Source organism: Anolis sagrei, chromosome 1 (assembly GCF_037176765.1).
Source record: "Anolis sagrei isolate rAnoSag1 chromosome 1, rAnoSag1.mat, whole genome shotgun sequence".
Taxonomy (NCBI): domain Eukaryota; kingdom Metazoa; phylum Chordata; class Lepidosauria; order Squamata; family Dactyloidae; genus Anolis; species Anolis sagrei.
Window position 1 is genome coordinate 338,981,767 of NC_090021.1, and position 20,279 is coordinate 339,002,045.

General features: G+C 42.1%; 1 protein-coding gene across 1 annotated transcript in view; it reads right to left on the minus strand.

Moving 5' to 3' along the window:
- The window catches only part of ERO1A (endoplasmic reticulum oxidoreductase 1 alpha), a 43,819-nt gene extending 34,247 nt beyond the window's left edge, over positions 1-9,572 (minus strand). Inside the window, exon 1 of the mRNA XM_067463115.1 lies at positions 9,428-9,572. Coding sequence (XP_067319216.1) covers positions 9,428-9,523 — 96 coding nt within the window. The 5' untranslated portion in view covers positions 9,524-9,572. The remainder of the gene's footprint in view (positions 1-9,427) is intronic.
- Positions 9,573-20,279: the final 10,707 nt, after the last annotated feature.

Consider the following 20,279-nt stretch of genomic DNA (forward strand, 5'->3'; position numbering starts at 1 on the left):
TGTGGCCAAAGGACTTCCACTTTGTCTCTAGTCTCCTTCCCTCCAGTGAGCAGTCGGGCTTTCTTTCTTGAAGTATGAACTGGTTGGATCTTCTCGCAGTCCAAGGCACTCTCAGAACTTTCCTCCAGCACCACAGCTCAAAAGCATCTCTCTTCCTTCGCTCAGCCTTCCCTAAGGTCCAGCTCTCACATCCGTAGGTGACTACAGGGAAGACCATGGCTTTGACTAGGCGGATCTTTGTTGCCAGTCTGATGTCTCTACTCTTTACTATTTTATTGAGACTGGACATTGCTCTCCTCCCAAGAAGGAAGCGTCTTCTGATTTCCTGGCTACAGTCTGCATAAAGCCACCTAGGCTTTATGGACTCCCCAAAATCCATATGGAATCCACCCCACTCAGACCCATCATGAGTGCCATTGGATCCCCCACGTACAACTTAGCAAAATTTCTTGCTGCACAGTTACAAAGCCATATTGGGCTCACTACACACTACATCAAGGACTCAGCCCACTTCATAGAAAAAATCAGCAATCTCAAGCTAAATACCAACGACAAACTGGTCAGCTTCGATGTGGCACACTCAAAGCAACTGATTTTAAACACTTACTTAGATTTCTAGTGCCCTTTAAGACAAGGCTTATCCTGAAGCAGAAGGGAACAAGATGGCTTCTTGCTTCCCCAACCTCATCAGGAATATTCCTGCTTCTTGGCAAAATGGGGTTGGACTGGATGGCCCATGAGGTCTCTTCCAACTCATTGATTCTATGATTCTATGATTCTATGGTGTCTCTATTCACCATGGTCCCGGCAGCAGACACCATGGCACTCATCAACCAGAGGTTCCCAGAAGACATCACAGCTCTGTTTCACCATTGCCTCACCACCAGTTACTTTCAGTGGGACAATGAGTTCTACGAACAGAAAGATGGAGTAGCTATGGGGAGCCTTCTCAGCCCGGTCATAGCTAACTTCTACATGGAACACTTTGAAGAACAAGCCCTGGAGACAGCAACCAAAAAGCCCACGATATGGTTCTGATATGTGGAGGACACCTTCACCATTTGGAGCCATGGAGAAGAAGAACTCAACAGGTTCCTGGACCATCTGAACACCATCCACCCAAACATCCAGTTCACCATGGAAAAAGAAAAGGAAGGAAGACTGCCTTTTCTAGATGTCCTAGTCATCCGCAAACCAGATCAACAATTGGGTCACACCGTCTACAGAAAACCCACACACACAGATAGATATCTACATAAAAACTCCAACCATCACCCAAGTCAAAAAAGAAGCACCATCAAAGCCTTGGCAGACCGTGCAAAAAGAATCTGCGAAGCCCACCTCCTCCAAGATGAACTGAACCACCTGAACTGGGCTCTACAGGCCAATGGAGACTCCACCTCAGACATCAGAAGAGCTGCAAGACCACCGAGAAGAAGCCACGCGAGTCAATGAGCTCTGTTTTCTTTGATTTAATAAACTCTGGATTGGGTTGTTGTAGGTTTTTTTGGGCTGCATGGCCATGGTCTAGAGGCATTCTCTCCTGACGTTTCGCCTGCATCTATGGCAAGCATCCTCAGAGGTAGTGAGGTCTGTGGATTGTTTGCAATACTGTGTCTGGCTCTTTAAAGGCATCTGAGTTCCGATAATATGTGTGTGCTTGCATATTTGTGTGTATGTATGTATGTATGTGGATATGTATATGTGTGCATGTATATGTATGTGTGTATATGTGTATATTTGTGTGCATTTGTGCATATATATACATGTGTGTATGAATGTGTGCATGTGCATATGTATATGAGTGTATGTGTATATGTATATATGGTGTATTTTGGGGGTTTTTAAGTCTGTTCTGCTGAAGTTTTGTGTGTGTGTGTGTATGTGTGTGGGGGAAAGGGCTGGGTAGAAATGAATGAAATAAATAAATTTATGGGTGATGGTCACTCGTTGGCCTGATAGGTGAATTGTGTCCAAATTTCGTGTCAATTCGCTCAGTGGTTTTTGAGTTATGTCAATCCCACAAACGAACATTACATTTTTATTTATATAAATTTGTTGTTGTTATTGTTTTGGAAGAAACAGGGGACATTAAAGTGAAAAAAAGCATATAACTTTCCAGCTTAGATTCGAATGCATTTATTATTATTATTATTGTCTGCCACTCAAAGGGAGTTTTCACACCCTTATTTTGGGCGAGCGGCCTCTTCCGTTCTTCAAAGGGTGAGGCAACAAGCAGGAAATCCAACTCAGAAAACCAACACCTCGAAGCAGGAATAATTTCCCAGCAAGATTGCGGTAGTGGCCTTGCGGCACGTAGACAAAAAGGAAGTGGTAAAACCCAGAGATGCAAATCTTCCAAGGCTTTCTGTTCTGCTTCTTCCTGGGTGAAAGTGCACTTTCCTTAAGGCTTTCTAAAGCAGAGTGAATGCATGTGTTTGCAAAGGCTATTGGGCACAACTTTGCAAAAGTTTTGCATCGATCTAGCAATCCTCTTCTGGCTTTGAGTCCCTTTCGAATGCATGTCATTTCATTAATTTATTGTTTTACATCATTTTAATTCCTCTTTGGTCTTAAATAGTGCTTGGAAAACTTAATTGCACTGCAGTACCCAAACCATGGGTTCATCCACAAAGCCATATAACCCAGACTATCAAGACAGAAAATCCCACAGTATCTGCTTTGAACTGGGTTATCTGAGTCCACACTGCCATATATTCCAGTTCAAAGCAGACACTGTGGGATTTGATTCAGCTGTGTGGGCCCATGAGGATCCTGACCTAGGGCACATCTACACTGTAGAAATAAAGCAGTTTGACACCACTTTAATGTGGCTCAATGTTGTTGGAGCATGTAAGGAATCTGTGAGTGTGTGTGTCGACTGTAAAATAAGAAGCATGAAGCTGATTTATTTGGCTACACCAAGGGAGCAGTCTGAGCCTGGGACTTTTGGATACTGTTACATTTTTGTTCAGGCTTGGGCTATGCGTGTGCATGGTTGGGCTACACCAGGGGAGCAGGCTGAGCCTGGAACTTTTGGATACTGTTACATTTTTGTTCAGGCTTAAGCTATGTGTGTGCATGGCCGGGCTACACCAGGGGAGCAGGCTGAGCCTGGGACTTTTGGATACTGTTACATTTTTGTTCAGGCTTGAGCTATGCTTGTGCATGATCAGGCTACATCAGGGGAGCAGACTGAGCCTGGGACTTTTGGATACCGATACATTTTTGTTCAGGCTTGAGCTATGCGTGTGTATTGTCAGGCTACACAAGGGAAGCAGGCTGAGCCTGGGACTTTTGGATACTGTTACATTTTTGTTCAGGCTCGAGCTATGTGTGTGCATGGTTGGGCTACACCAGGGGAGCAGACCGAGCCTGGGACTTTAGGATACTGTTACATTTTTGTTCAGGCTTGAGCTATGCGTGTGCATGGTCGGACTACACCAGGGGAGCAGGCTGAGCCTGGGACTTTTGGATATTGTTACATTTTTGTTCAGGCTTGAGCTATGCATGTGCATGGTCGGGCTACACCAGGGGAGCCGGCTGAGCCTGGGACTTTTGAATACCGATACTTTTTTGTTCAGGCTTGAGCTAGTGCGTGTGCATGGTCAGGCTACACCAGGGGAGCAGGCTGAGCCTGGGACTTTTGGATACCGATACATTTTTGTTCAGGCTTGAGCTATGCGTGTGTATTGTCAGGCTACACCAGGGGAGCAGGCTGAGCCTGGGACTTTTGGATACTGTTCCATTTTTGTTCAGGCTTGAGCTATGCATGTGCATGGTCGGGCTACACCGGGGAGAAAGCTGAGCCTGGGACTTTCGGATACTGTTACATTTTTGTTCAGGTTTGAGCTATGCGTGTGCATGGTCGGGCTACACCAGGGGAGCAGGCTGAGCCTGGGACTTTTGGATATTGTTACATTTTTGTTCAGGCTTGGGCTATGTGTGTGCTTAGAGCAGCAGAGAGAGAAGCAGAGAGAGACAGAGTTTGGAGTGTGCTCTTACTTTATGAGCTGCTGAAGGAGTTTATCCATTTGGACAAAGAAAGACAATTTTAAATGTCTCATAAAAGTACATTATGTGTGTTGATGCAACCAATCACATTGCACATATGCTGTTCTGAACTAAGAAAAGTGAACTACTTATTCTTTATTGTTCATCTGCATGGCAATGTATGGGCTGATCAAACGTAAACTACACATGGTTTATTTTGACATTACACCACAAATGCTAGGGAATTCTGGGAATCCTGGGAGCTGTTATTATTTTGTATTGTTTTGAGGTGTTTGTATTTGCTAAGGGCATTGAATCTTGTGTTTGTAAACTGTCCCAAGTCCCCTCGGGGAGAGAGAGTAGTCTACAAATAATTTATTATTATTATTATTATTATTATTATTATTATTATTATTGATTAGGTATTTTAGCAATGTTGTAACCCACCTTGAGCCATGGAGGCGAGGCAGATAGGAAATAGAACTATTATTACTATTATTACACAGAGAATACACAGAGAAGCCATTGAAATCCACAAGCATTTGGACAATTTCAACAGAAAGGAAGAAACCATGAAAATGAACAAAATCTGGCTACCAGTATTAAAAAACTCAAAAATTACAACAGCAAAACAGAGAGTAAACAATTAGGCACATCAAATCACTCTCAACAATAGATTCTCCCCAGGCACTTCCAAGCCATTAAATGCTAATCAAGGTGGTCAGTTGAAACATTCACACCTAGCTCAAGACAAAAGTCCTTTGTCCCACCCTGGTCATTCCACAGATATATAAACCCTTTTTCCTACTTCCAACAGACCTCACTACCTCTGAGGATGCTTGCCATAGATGCAGGCGAAACGTCAGGAGAGAATGCCTCTAGACCATGGCCATATAGCCCAAAAAAACCTACAACAACCTATTATTACTATTACTATTATTATTACTATTATTATTATTATTATTATTATTATTATATTCACAAAACCCACTTGATTGGTTCACTTTGGGATCACCATAAGTCAGAAAAGACAACAACAACAACAACAACAACAACAACAACCAAATGGCATCTGTTCACCATCGAAAGCCTCAATTTACCATTGCAAAGACAGAAACATAGAATTATATCATATTACATACATGTGCACCGTAGAATGAATGCTGTTTGGCCCCACTTTAAACTGCCTGGGCTCAATGCAATGGCATTATGGGAGTTGTAGTTTTAGTTCTCTTGCAAAGAATGCTAATGCATCACCAAACTGCAACTCCTGCCATTCCATAGCATTGATATTTCTTTCTCATCTTTTTTTTGAAATACATGTAACATCAATCTAAATACCCTAAAGGCAACCAGAAGAGATCTGGTCTTGGATGCTAAGCAGGGTCAGCCCTGGTTGGTGTTTGGATGGGAGACCGCCAGTCAATACTGTGCTGTAGGCTGTCCTTCAGAGGGAAGGAACTGGCAAAACCACCTTTGAGCATTTCTTGCCTAAGAAAACCTGATGAAATTTATGGCAACGCCATTAGTCAACACAACCTGAAAGCACATACACACTTGTTCCCATGGCATAAATCCCTGCCCTATGCTTTTGATGACTTCGGCTGGATCTACAGTACCATATAATCCTGATTATCAAAGCAGATCATCCACATGTTCTACTTGGAACTGGATTATATGAGTTGACACTGTCATATAATCCATTTGAATGCAGATAATCTGGATTGTATAGGGCAGTGTAGATGCAGCCTAAGAAAACCCCATGCAGTATGTTCTCCAATTACGGTGATGATATGGTGGTTATGATCTCTTTTAATTCTTATCATAACACTAGCCGTCCCCTGCCACGCGTTGCTGTGGCCCACATAGGGGTTCTGTGTGGGAGATTTGGTGGGTTTCAGAATGCTCTGTGATTGTAGGTGAACTATAAATCCCAGCAACTACAATTCCCAAATGTCAAGATTCTATTTTCCCCAAACTCCACCAGTGTTCACATTTCGGCATATTAAGTATTCGTGTAGAGTTTGGTCCAGATCCATCATTGTTTGAGTCCACAGTCATCTCTGGGTGTAGGTGAACTACAACTCCAAAACCAAAAGACTTCCCACCAAAAAAACCTTCCAGTATTTTCTGTTCATCATGGGAGAACTGTGTGCCAAGTTTGGTTCAATTCCATCATTGGTGGGGTTCAGAATGCTCTGTGATTGTAGGTGAACTATAAATCCCAGCAACTACAACTCCCAAATGTCAAGATTCTATTTTCCCCAAACTTCACCAGTGTTCACATTTGGGCATATGGAATATTCATGCCAAGTTTGGTCCAGATCCATCATTGTTTGAGTCCACAGTGATCTCTGGGTGTAGGTGAACTACAACTCCAAAACCAAAGGACACTACCCACCAAAAAACCCTTCCAGTATTTTCTGTTGGTCATGGGAGAACTGTGTGCCAAGTTTGGTTCAATTCCATCGTTGGTGGGGTTCAGAAGGCTCTTTGATTGTAGGTGAACTATAAATCCCAGCAACTACAACTCCCAAATGACAAAATACATTTTTTTTGAGTGAAGGACATACATTGGGTTGTTAGGTGTCTTGTGTCCAAATTTGGTGGCAATTCGTCCAGTGGTTTATGAGTTCTGTTAATCCCACAAACGAACATTACATTTTTATTTGGATATTTCTCCAATTAGACATTGGGCAACTCTCCATAAGCATTAATGTTAAATATAATATCAATCAATCATCATCATATCATCACCATAACTGGAAAAACTCTCACTTAAAATGTAACATAGAAATAAATAATAATAATAATAATAATAATAATAATAAAGCTGCAAAGACTCTGGCATAAGCCAGTCAAGGTGGTCCCAGTAGAGATGGGCACACTGGGTGCAGTGCCTAAAAACCTTGGCCTGCACTTAAACACAATCGGCGCTGACACAAGTACCATCTGCCAGCTGCAAAAGGCCACTCTAGTGAACTGGGAAGTGTCTGATGTGTGATCCAATTCAACAGCCAGCAGAGTATCTGCTGTGGACTCATCTTGTTGTGTTTCAAATAAATAATAATAATAATAATAGTAATAATAATAATAATAATAATAATCCTAGACACTTGGAAAATGTCCGAAGTGTGATCCAATTCAACAGCCAGCAGAGTATCTGCTCTGGACTCATCTTGTTGTGTTTCAAATAATAATAATAATAATAATAATAATAATAATAGAAAATTCCACAGCATTATGATAAAATAATAGCAGGACCTTGATGGTGGTGATGATGATGATGATGATAACACCAACAATAATAGAAACCCCCACTAAATTATGCTAAAATAATTGCAAGATCTTAGTAAGGATGATGATAATAATATGAAAGCTCTTAGAATCATAGAATCCTAGAGTTGGAAGAGACCTGCTGGGCCATCCAGTCCAACCCCATTCTGCCAAGAAGCAGGAATATTCCATTCAAATCACCCCTGACAGATGGCCATCCAGCCTCTGTTTAAAAGCTTCCAAAGAAGGAGCCTCCACCACACTCCGGGGCAGAGAGTTCCACTGCTGAACGGCTCTCACAGTCAGGAAGTTCTTCCTCATGTTCAGATGGAATCTCCTTTCCTTATTTGCCAATACATCACACAGTCCTAGACACTTGGGACGTGTCCGATGTGTGATCCAATTCAACAACCAGCAAATAGTAGTAGTAGTAGTAGTAATAATAATAATAGAAAAATCCACAGCATTATGATAAAATAATAGCAGGACCTTGATGATGATGATGATGATGACGATGATGATGATGATGAAGAAGATGATGATGATGAAGATGATAACATCAACAATAATAGAAAACCCCACTAAATTATGTTAAAATAATTGCAGGATCGTAGTAAGGATGATGATGATAATAATAATATGAAAACTCTTGCTAAAAGTTATGATAAAAAAAGAGAACTCGAGGAAAACTCTCAATAAAGTCCCATTTGGGAGAGATAAAGGAGAGAAGAAATAAATATAATAACAACAACAACAAAAATTATGGTAACGTAAAGATTCCATCATTAGTAGCAATATAGTAGCAATATTTGTAGCAATAATAGGAACAATAATAATAGCTGACAACAACAAAGGTTATGGGAAAACAAAGGTGCCATCATTAGTAGCAACATAGTAGCAATATTTGAGCAATAGTAATAGCTGGGAAACTGTATTGTCGAAGGCTTTCATGGCCGGAATCACTGGGTTGTTGTAGGTTTTTTCGGGCTATATGGCCATGGTCTAGAGGCATTCTCTCCCGACGTTTTGCCTGCATCTATGGCAAGCATCCTCAGAGGTAGTGAGGTCTGTTGAAACTAGGCAAAAGGGTTGATATATCTGTGGAATGACCAGGGTGGGACAAAGGACTCTTGTCTGCTGGAGCTAGGTGTGAATATTTCAACTGATGACCTTGATTAGCATATAATGGCCTGACAGTGCCTGGAGCAAATCACCTCTCAACAAAAGTTTGCTCTGGGCAATGTCAGGCCATTAGATGCTAATCAAGGTGGTCAGTTGAAACATTCACACCTAGCTCCAGCAGACAAGAGTCCTTTGTCCCACCCTGGTCATTCCACAGATATCTTGTTGTGTTTCAAATAATAATAATAATAATAATAATAATAATAACAATAATAATAATAATAATAATAACCACCTTGATTAGCATATAATGGCCTGACAGTGCCTGGAGCAAACTTTTGTTGAGAGGTGATTTGCTCCGGGCACTGTGAGGCCATTATATGCTAATCAAGGTCATCAGTTGAAACATTCACACCTAGCTCCAGCAGACAGGAGTCCTTTGTCCCACCCTGGTCATTCCACAGATATCTTGTTGTGTTTCAAATAATAATAATAATAATAATAACAACAACAATAATAATAATAACCACCTTGATTAGCATATAATGGCCTGACAGTGCCTGGAGCAAACTTTTGTTGAGAGGTGATTTGCTCCAGGCACTGTCAGACCATTATATACTAATCAAGGTCATCAGTTGTAACATTCACACCTAGCTCCAGCAGACAAGAGTTCTTTGTCCCACCCTGGTCATTCCACAGATATATAAACCCATTTTCCTAGTTCCAACAGACCTCACTACCTCTGAGGATGCTTGCCATAGATGCAGGCGAAACGTCAGGAGAGAATGCCTCTAGAACATAGCCATATAGCCCGAAAAAACCTACAACTACCCAGCTGGGAAACTCTCACTAAAAATGAAATAATAATAGAAACTCCCACTAAAATGATGACAAAATAACAGGATAGGGAAACCCAGCCTAGAAATGATGATCAAAACAAAACAGACCCCATTCTCCTCCTTCTTCTCTCAACTACCCCAAACCTGAGGCTTCCTATGGAAGTGCGGGGTCTTAAGGGGGTCTTTGGGGGTCTCACCTGGCAGAAGCAACGCTGCTCGGCTGAGAAGGAAGAAGAGGAAGAATGGGAGGAAGAGAAGGAGGAAAGGAGGAGCAGGAGGAAGGCAAGAAGCATGGCGTGGCTCTCTGTCTCTGGCTCTGGCTCTTCTGGCCAAGGAAGGAAAAGGCTGGCCCAAGAGGAGGAGGAGGAGGAGCAAGAGGAGGAGCCTCCCTCCACTCCACTCCACCGAGGGGAACCCCAGAGGGCATCTAGCCCACCCCCCAAAACGGCAACATCTATAGATCTATACCTATACCCTATAGTCCAGGATATCCAGGTAGATCATACACAATGTCTGCATTGAACTGGGTTTTCTGAGCCCACACTGACATTTAACTCAGTTCAATGTGGATTTGACACAGCTGTGTGTAAAGGGGCATATAATCCAGTTCAAAGCAGATAATCTGGGATTGCATTCTGGGATATAATTCAGTGTTGATCCAGCCTGAGGCCTCTTCTAGACTGCCATGTAGTCCAGATTGTCAAAGCAGATAATCCACATGATCTCCTTTGAACTGGATTATATGAGTCTACACTGATATATAATCCAGTTCAAAGCAGAAAATCTGGGATCTAATTCAGTGTAGATCCAACCTGAGGACCCTTCTAGACTGCCATGTAGTCCAGATTGCCAAAGTGGATAATCTATATGATCTTCTTTGAACTGGATTATGAGTCTACACAGACATATAATCCAGTTCAAAGCAGATAATCTGGGGTCTAATTCAGTGTAGATCCAAATTGAAGACCCTTCTAGACTGCGAGGTAATCCAGATTGCCAAAGCAGATAATCCACATGATCTTCTTTGAACTGGATTATATGAGTCTACACTAACATATAATCCAGTTCAAACCAAATAATCTGGGATTGGATCCTGGGATATAATTCAGTGTAGATCCAGCCTGAGGACCCTTCTAGACTGCCTTGTATTGTAATCTATATTATCAAATCAGATAATCCACATGATCTTCTTTGAACTGGATTATATGAGTCTGCACTGCCATAAAGACCAGTTCAAAGCAGATAATCTGGGATTGCATTCTGGGATATAATTCAGTGTAGATCCAGCCTGAGGCCCCTTCTACACTGCCATGTAATCCAGATTATCAAAGCAGGTCATGCACATGATCGGCTTTGAACTGGATTATATTAGTCTACACTGTCCTATAATTCAGTTCAAAGCAGATAATCTAAATGTTATATGGCAGTGTGGAAGGGCCTCATATAATCCAGTTCAAAACAGATAAACTGGATTCAAAAACCGGATTATATGGAAGTGTAAATCCAGTTTTAGGCCAACCTATCCTAGGCCCCATCAACATTGCCATATAAAACACAGATCATCTGCTTTGAACTGGATTATATGTCAGTGTAGACTCCTATAATCCAGTACAAAGCAGATAATGTTTATAATCTGCTTTGATAATCTGGATTGTGTGTCAATTGGTTGGATTTGTTCAGAGAGGGTTTTCCCTTGCCTTCCTCTGAGGCTGAGAGAGTGTGACTTCTCCAAGGTCACCCAGTAGGATTTAAGACCCATCACCATCATCATCATCATAGAATCGAAGAGTTGGAAGAGACCTCATGGGCCATCCAGTCCAACCCCATTCTGCCAAGAAGCAGGAATATTGCATTCAAATCACCCCTGACAGATGGCCATCCAGCCTCTGCTTAAAAGCTTCCAAAGAAGGAGCCTCCACCACACTCCGGGGCAGAGAGTTCCACTGCTGAACGGCTCTCACAGTCAGGAAGTTCTTCCTCATGTTCAGATGGAATCTCCTCTCTTGTAGTTTGAAGCCATTGTTCTGCGTCCTAGTCTCCAGGGCAGCAGAAAACAAGCTTGCTCCCTCCTCCTCCCTGTGGCTTCCTCTCACATATTTATACATGGCTATCATATCTCCTCTCAGCCTTCTCTTCTTCAGGCTAAACATGCCCAGCTCCTTAAGCCGCTCCTCATAGGGCTTGTTCTCCAGACCCTTGATCATTTTAGTCGCCCTCCTCTGGACACGTTCCAGCTTGTCATCATCATCATCTATTTTACACTGCCTTTCTACTTAGGCATACGTTGTACAATGGAAGAGTTATGAGAGTTATGCAACCCTATGTAGGATCTCCATGACATTTCAATTATATTAGCAAGACAAATGATTTCATGTGTTTGTCCGTGTGTTGTGTGTCTCTGTGTCCGTGTGTTATGTGCCGTCAAGTCAATCTCAGATTGCAGCAACTCTATGAGTCAGTGCGTTGCAAAAAGATCTTACTGTGGCTTCCTTGACTGAGTCAATCCCTCTTTTCTTGAAAAAATGTTTGTTGCATTTATGTATTTTTTATGCATTTATCTATGAAGGATGTCCTATCATGTAGCATAAGTAGAATAATTAGTTTTCTCATCTTACCTTCTGATGAAAGTTCAGGCTTGAATTACTATATCTATCTATCTGTATCTATCTATCTATCTATCTATCTATCTATCTATCTATCTATAAATACTCTGTGCATCTGAACCAATGAACGGAATCACACCAAATTTGGCAACAAAACGTCTCACAACACAAGGAGTGACCCCATCACTCAAAAAATTATGATTTTGTCATTTGGGAGTTGTAGTTGCTGGGATTTATAGTTCACCTACAATCAAAGAGCATTCTGAACCCCACCAACTATGGAATTGAACCAAAGTTGGCACACAGGACTCCCCTGACCATCAGAAAACACTGGAAGGGTTTGGTGGACATTGACCTTGAGTTCTGGAGTTGTAGTTCGCCTACATCTAGAGAGCACTGTGGACTCAAACAATGATGGATCTGGACGAAACATGGCACGAATACTCCATATGCCCAAATGTAAACACAGATGGAGTTTGAGGGAAATAGACATTGGAATTGGGAGTTGTAGTTACTAGGATGTATAGTTCACCTACAATCAAAGAGCATTCCAAACCCCATCAATGATGGAATTGGGCCAAACATCCCACACAGAACCCCCATGACCAACAGAAAATACTGTGTTTTCTGGTGGTCTTTGGTGACCCTTCTGACACCCCCCTGGTGACACCCCCCCCCCCCCCCGCCCGGGTCTTGACTTCCCAGGTTGAGAAATCCTGCCTTAACACCATCCAGTTCAACTCCCTTCACTAGGGCAAGAAAACATAATCTAAGCCCTCCTGACAAAGGGCCATCCAGTCATTCACACACACACATATATGTATATGACAGATGCAGTATCAAAGACTTGAAAGGGACCCCTAAAGAAGGACAATGATATGTTGCATGTTCCAGAGTAGGCAAACCAGACAATCTCCACATCAACACTGACAAAGAAACAACAAGAAATACTGTTTACCCACAAGCAGAAAGACATTACACATATTAGAAACCAACACTTTCTCATCACTTTATTTTCCAGATCACCAGACTGGGCCACAGCAACGCGTGGCAGGGGACCGCTAATATATATATATATATATATATATATATATATATATATATATTGTATAGTGTATTAGAGCAACTGACAAACCAGGAAGTTTCCCATGTGACTATAGGCATAGATCCAATGGCCTGAAGATGCAGGTTCGCAGCTTCCGCTTTGAGTGTGATCTTGGACTCATCGCTGAGCCTGAAACCTCAGGTTTCGGCGGTGACCAGGGGAGCATTCGCACAGTTAAAACTTGTGTACTAGCTGCCGTACCTTGGGAAGTCTGACTTGGCCACGGTGGTCCACGCTCTGGTTACATCCTGTATAGATTACTGCAACGCTCTCTACGTGGGGTTGCCTTTGAAGACTGTCTGAAAGCTTCAAATGGTCCAACGGACAGCGGCCAAGTTATTAACAGGAGCGGCGCTCAGGGAGCATACAACTCCTCTGTTGTGCCAGCTCCACTGGCTGCCAGTCTGCTACCGGGCACAATTCAAAGTGCTGGCTTTAGCCTATAAAGCCCTAAACGGTTCTGGCCCAACTTACCTGTCCGAACGCATCTCCTCCTATGAACCCACTAGGACATTAAGATTGTTTGCTCTTGGTCCCACCTGTGTCACAAGTACGTCTGGCGGGGACGATAGACGGGGCCTTCTCAGTGGTGGCCCCTCGGCTGTGGAATGTCCTTCATACATATATTAGATCGGCCCCCTCCTTGTTATCATTCCGGAGGAAAGTGAAGACCTGGTTGTTCGAGCAGGCATTTGAATAGGCAGTGTAAAGAATATAGGAATATGGAACAATTGGATGATGAAACTGGATCCTGATTCTAATTATGAGACGCTAACGCGATGTTTATTGATGTATAACTTCCTGCTTCTTGGCAGGGGCTTGGACTGGATGGCCCATGAGGTCTCTTCCAACTCTATGATTCTATAACTGATTGTTTAATATGCTACTGATTTAATTGTTTTTAACTGTTTTATGTTGTTCTGACCATTGAATTTTGCTATTGTTAACCGCTTTGAGTCGCCTGAGGGCTGAGAAAAGCAGCATACAAATATAGTAAATAAATAAATAAATAAATCGGTCATTTCAGAGCATATGCTTTGAACCAATTGGCATTCTGTGGCAGGTTGAAAATTATTTTAAACATGAGCCATGTAAAATGAGATTTGTTGCTTTTGCTATGGCATTCTTTCTATTTGTGTCGTGTCAAAAGTGAATGAATCTGAACAGAGAATAATGCAAGGTATTACTCTTAGGCAATAAAAATGATATGAACAGAAATAGGATATGAGAATGCCTGGGAAAGAGATCTAGACCCCCTTATACACTGCCCTGTAATCCAGATTATCAAAGCATGATATAACCTACATTATCTGCTTTGAACTGGATTATATGAGTCTACACTGCCTAGAGAAGACAATTATGCTGGGGAAAGTGAAAGGCAAAAGGAAGAGGGGCCGACCAAGGGCAAGATGGATGGATGGCATCCTTGAAGTGACTGGACTGACCTTGAAGGAGCTGGGGGTGGTGACGGCCAACAGGGAGCTCTGGCGTGGACTGGTCCATGAGGTCACAAAGAGTCGGAGACGACTGAATGAATGAACAACAACAACAACAACACTGCCTTATAATCCAGTTCGACACAGATAATTTGGATTTTATATGGCAGTGTTGAAGGGGCCATAGTCTTGCTGTATTCATCCTTGATCTTGTCCCAGTATTTAGCTGTAGCCCCAGCCTTGGTTCATCTGCCTGGAAAACTATGTTTGCAATTATCTAGATCTCTGAGCGGATGCACCGAATAAGCAATATTGCTATCTGATTATTCAGTGCAGATATATAGGTGGGGCCTTTGTTGATGAATCTGGGTGTATAGGGGAGTATCTCATATCTAGCATACAGGGGAGCCGTGTCTATCCATCGGGTGAACAGGAAGCCTTTAATGAAGAAGGCATCATCAATGGGTGGATATACACAATTAGTCTGAGTTACACCCAAAGGGTAGCAGTCATTTACGGATCAGTGTCATTCGAAAAAGAATCAACACCTAGCACTCCTTTGGGCTCTCTATATATGCAGAGATAGGTGATTTCCTGTGTCAGCCTCAATCAACCCCAAATTGTTTGTCTAGGTAAATGGTTCACTTGAGGCTGAGAGATTGCTGACTGTGGAAACAGAAGTCCAGAGTATAGACATGTGTTAAACCTCTTTATAGACAGCCCAGCCCGATTGCCCAAGATCACCACCTTTTGCTTTAGGAATTTTGCATCTTTGTCTTCAGAAGCTCCTACCTTTATTAACACAGGACTCCTGGGCTAATCAAAAAGCTCATTCTAATCTCTTTAGCATTGTCTCTACGGATCATGCCTCCTCCCTGAGGAGCATCACACCAGCTTATTGGTCTATTGGCTGACCGATCCCTAGCTGTCATTTCCCTGCCTGCTAGTCATTCAAAATGCTTATACATTTAGAAGCATATGCCAAGACTAATCTGATCTCTTTTTTCGATAGAGTTACAAGCTGGGTAGATGCGGGGAATGCCGTGGATGTAGCGTACCTGGATTTCAGGAAGGCCTTCTTTGACAAGGTCCCCCATGACCTTCTGGCAAGGAAACCAGTCCAATGTGGACGAGGCAAAACTACGGTGAGGTGGATCTGGAATTGGTTAAACGGATGAACCCAGAGGGTGATTCTCCCCAAGGCTTCCTCTTCATCCTGGAAAGAAGTGACAAGTGGAGTGCCATCCACAGGGTTCTGTCCTGGGCCCGGTCCTGTTCAACATCTTTACTAATGACTTAGATGAAAGGCTAGAAGGCAGGATCATCAAGTTTGCAGATGACACCAAATTGGGAGGGATAGCCAATACTCCAGAGGACAGGAGCAGGATTCAGAACGATCTTGACAGATTAGAGAAATGATGGGCCAAAACTAACAAAATGAAGTTCAACAGAGACAAATGCAAGATACTCCACTTAGGCAGAAAAAACGAAATGCAAAGATACAGAATGGGTGACGCCTGGCTCGAGAGCAGTACGTGTGAAAAAGATATTGGAGTCCTCGTGGACAGGAAGTTAAACATGAGCCAACAATGTGATGTGGCGGCAATAAAAGGCAATGGGATTTTGGCCTGCATCAATAGGAGCATAGTGTCTAGATCTAAGGAAGTAATGCTACCCCTCTATTCCGCTTTGGTTAGACCACACCTGGAATATTGTGTCCAATTCTGGGTACCACAATTCAAGACAGATATTGACAAGCTGGAATGTGCCCAGAGGAGGGCCACTCAAATGATCAAGGGTCTGGAGAACAAGCCCTATGAGGAGCGGCTTAAGGAGCTGTGCATGTTTAGCCTGAAGAAGAGAAGGCTGAGAGGGGATATGATAGCCATGTACAAATATGTGAGAGGAAGCCACAAGGAGAAGGGATCAAGCTTGTTTTCTGCTTCCCTGGAGACTAGGATGCAATGGAACAATGGCTTCAAACGACAAGAGAGGGGATTCCATCTGAACATGAGGAAGAACTTCCTGACTGTGAGAGCCGTTCAGCAGTGGAACTCTCTGCCCCGGAGTGTGGTGGAGGCTCCTTCTTTGGAGGCTTTTAAACAGAGGCTGGATGGCCATCTGTCAGGGGTGATTTGAATGCAATATTTGTGCTTCTTGGCAGGGGGTTGGACTGGATGGCCTATGAGGTCTCTTCCAACTCTTTGATTCTATGATTCTATGCTTGTACTTGCATCTCCTTTGGCTAAATTTAATACATCTCTGTGGATTTTCTTCCACCTGGTGAGTGTTTCACTGTCCTGGCCCATTCGGTTTAGCATATTTTCACCGGGCACGGATCCTCTTATCTGTGGTCTTCGCTTATCCGCTTCATTCGGAAAAAAGCAGTGTTTAAATACAATACTTGTCTTTCGTACATCAATGCATTTCACAAGGAACAACATCTTAAACCTGAAAGATCTGGAATTCTTTGAGCCAGAAACTAATCTGTTTACCTCTGTAACATTGTTTAGATGCACTCTGAAAACATTTCTTATTCCAGCAGTAGATCTGTTGGAAACTAGTCCCAACAACTAGATTGTTCCTATAAATTCATTTTATGGCTTTTGTATTATTGTTGGTGACTATATTTTTATAACACTACGTAATGAAATTTGAGAAATGTTCTTTCTAAGTGTTATTTCCTGTTTAATTTGTTGTCCTTATTTGGAAGTAGTTGTTCTACTACAGAATCTTCATTTTTATGGCAAAAACTATATTGAATTGGTTGAAACTCAATAAGATATTAATTGGGAAACTAGAGCAAAATATGCTGCAGGATGTCCCTCCTGCAAATACATTTTTTTTGTAGTTTCATAAACTTTTCCTGTGTTTTTTATGATAGAACCAATTAGGAAACAATATTTATAACCTGATATGTAAATATCATGTTACATAGTGTTATTTTAAGGTTTGTGGTTCGAGTTGCCTCGGGCACTCTTAAGAATAGAGCAGAAAGACAGGAGATACGCATTTGAAGAAACTGTAAATACCTGCACACACCCAAAAGCCCACCAAAGAACGCGGCATACCACAAACAATGGGTTGCACACCTTGGTGACATTATATTTTGAACTCTGCTCACAAATGGCACACTTAAAGACACATCTTTGAGCTTTTGGGAGCTGTTTTCCATGATGTAAACAGAGAGAAATTGTGGGTTGCTGTAGTTTTTTTCGGGCTATATGGCCATGCTCTAAAGGCATTTTCTCCTGACGTTTCGCCTGCATCTATGGCAAGCATCCTCAGAGGTAGTGAGGTCTGTTGGAACTAGGAAAAAGGGTTTATATATCTGTGGAATGACCAGGGTGGGACAAAGGACTCTTGTCTGCTGGAGCCAGGTGTGAATGTTTCAACTGATCACCTTGATTAGCATTTGATGGCCTGGCAGTGCCTGGAGCAATCCTTTGTTGAGAGGTGATTAGATGTCTCTGATTGTTTTCTCTCTGCTGTTCTAATTTTAGAGTTTTTTTAATGCTGGTTGCTAGATTTTGTTCATTTTCAAGGTTTCCTCCTTTCTGTTGAAATTGTCCACATGCTTGTGGATTTCAATGGCTTCTCTGTGTAGTCGGACATGGTGGTTGTGAGAGTGGTCCAACATTTCTGTGTTCTCAAATAATCTGCTGTGTCCAGGTTGGTTCCTCAGGTGCTCTGCTATGGCTGACTTCTCTGGTTGAAGTAGTCTGCAGTGCCTTTCATGTTCCTTGATTCGTGTTTGGACTTGTCCACAGCTGCATGGTACACGGTAGACTCCATCAGAAGTGAGAGGATCCCTCTTGTCCTTTGCTGAACGTAGCATTGGTTGGATGTTCTTGGTGAGTCTTTACATAGTTTGTATGTTGTGTTTCCTCATCAGCTTCCTGGTGCAGTCAGTGGTTCCATTGAAATCCATCCAGGCATTTTCTCCTGACGTTTCGCCTGCAACTGAAATTAAGGTCCCTTCTACGCTGCTATATAAAAAACTGAAATTAAGGCCCCTTCTACGCTGCTATATAAAATCCAGATTATCTTGAAAAATTGGATTATACAGCAGTGGAGACTTGTATAATCCAGTTCAAAACACATAATATGGATTACCTGCTTTGATAATCTGGATTATATACCAGTGCGGAAGGGGCCTTAGACAAGACACTGAAGCAGTGTCTTTATTTTTATTATTTAATTAAACAATGTTTAATTAATTTTAAAAGATTATTATTATTACTATTATTATTAGGTTTATGTATGTCCTTTTCTTTATCTTCTTTGGTGATAGATGTTCTGTGACACATGTTCTTTTTTTCTTGCTGTAACATTAAAAATATGTAAAATTTAAATGCACAATACTGCAGTTGTATGTAGATTATGTGAGGCTCCATGAGATTTACTTACTTCTACATGTATTGCAAAATCACCATCTCCTTTATCAGCAATCTCATGCAAGTTGCAAGTCATCTGAAGTGTATATCAACATAGATTTTTGTGCTTCACAATTTCCATGGCTCATTTATTTAAATTCTGTGCCACCTTTGTTAGAAGAGCTGCCCTGTTTTGCAGAAAGGAGAGCCCGCTTTTGGAACTTTTTACAAACAACAATAACAATGACAAAGAATCAATAAAAATAATAGCACCTGAGATGTCCTCTGATGATGAGGATGATGGGATTCAGATTCCCGGCTCTTTTTCTGTGCGACAGATTCCTGAGCCTGTTCCTATGTCTTTTTCTGAGGCTCCAACAGACAGTGCAGATAGTGCAGCTGGAGAGTCAACAAAGTGGTTCTCAGAAGAAAGAAATGCCAATGAATTAGATAACAAACAGGTGGAGAGGCCTTTACCTTCCCACGGTGATAGTAATAGTGCAGAAAGCCTTGATAGTGACCTGACCCAGCAAGCACGTCTTGATTTGCGGGTCAGGAAGAGTTCAGGCCTAGCCAGCAGAAGAGAAGCCAGCTCAAGGAAAGGTCATCGTAATGCTTTCATGTTGGCGAGAGCGTAATGTTTTCATGTTAGCAAAAGGTATTTAGGCTTCCAGTTAACAAAGGGAAAGTGTCAGTTCAATGTGGCTCGTCAGCCTGAAAGCTTCATGGAATAACCTTGGCTTTAAAGCAGCACGCTTTGGGTTTCCTGCATCGTGATCCTTGGGGCTTGTGTTTCACTGTTTTTACCATGGACTCTGTTTTGACCCTTGCTTAAAGGATTATGTCTTTTGTCTTTACCTGAAGACATTTGGAACTGTGTTCTGCATTTAACCTATGTCTTTGAAACTCTGCATTGCTTATTCTTTATTTTGACTTGGATTTTCCCTCAATAAACTACAAAAAAAATAATAGCGACAAGAGCAATAATACTAACACAGGTTGAATATCCCTTACTGGAAATGCTTGGATCCAGGTTTCAGAATACCTATCTTGGCATATTAATGGGAAATTTCAGAGGTGGGATCCAAGTTTAAACATTAAATAATAAAATTAGTAGTAGTAGTAGTAGTAGTATTTACCCTTTTTCTCTCTTAAAAAAGACCCAAATTGGTGAACAATAAGAAAAATGGGTTGTTGTAGGGTTTTTTGGGCTGTATGGCCATGGTCTAGAGGCATTCTCTCCTGACGTTTCGCCTGCATCTATGGCAAGCATCCTCAGAGGTAGTGAAGTCTGTTGGAACTAGGAAAAAAAGGGTTAATATATCTGTGGAATGACCAGGGTGGGACAAAGGACTCTTGTCTGCTGGAGCTAGGTGTGAATGTTTCAACTGACCACCTTGATTAGCATAAAATGGGCTGACTGTGCCTGGAGCAAACCTCTGAGGATGGTTGACATAGATGCAGGCAAAACGTCAGGAGAGAATGCCCCTAGACCATGGCCACATAGCCCGAAAAAACCTACAACAACC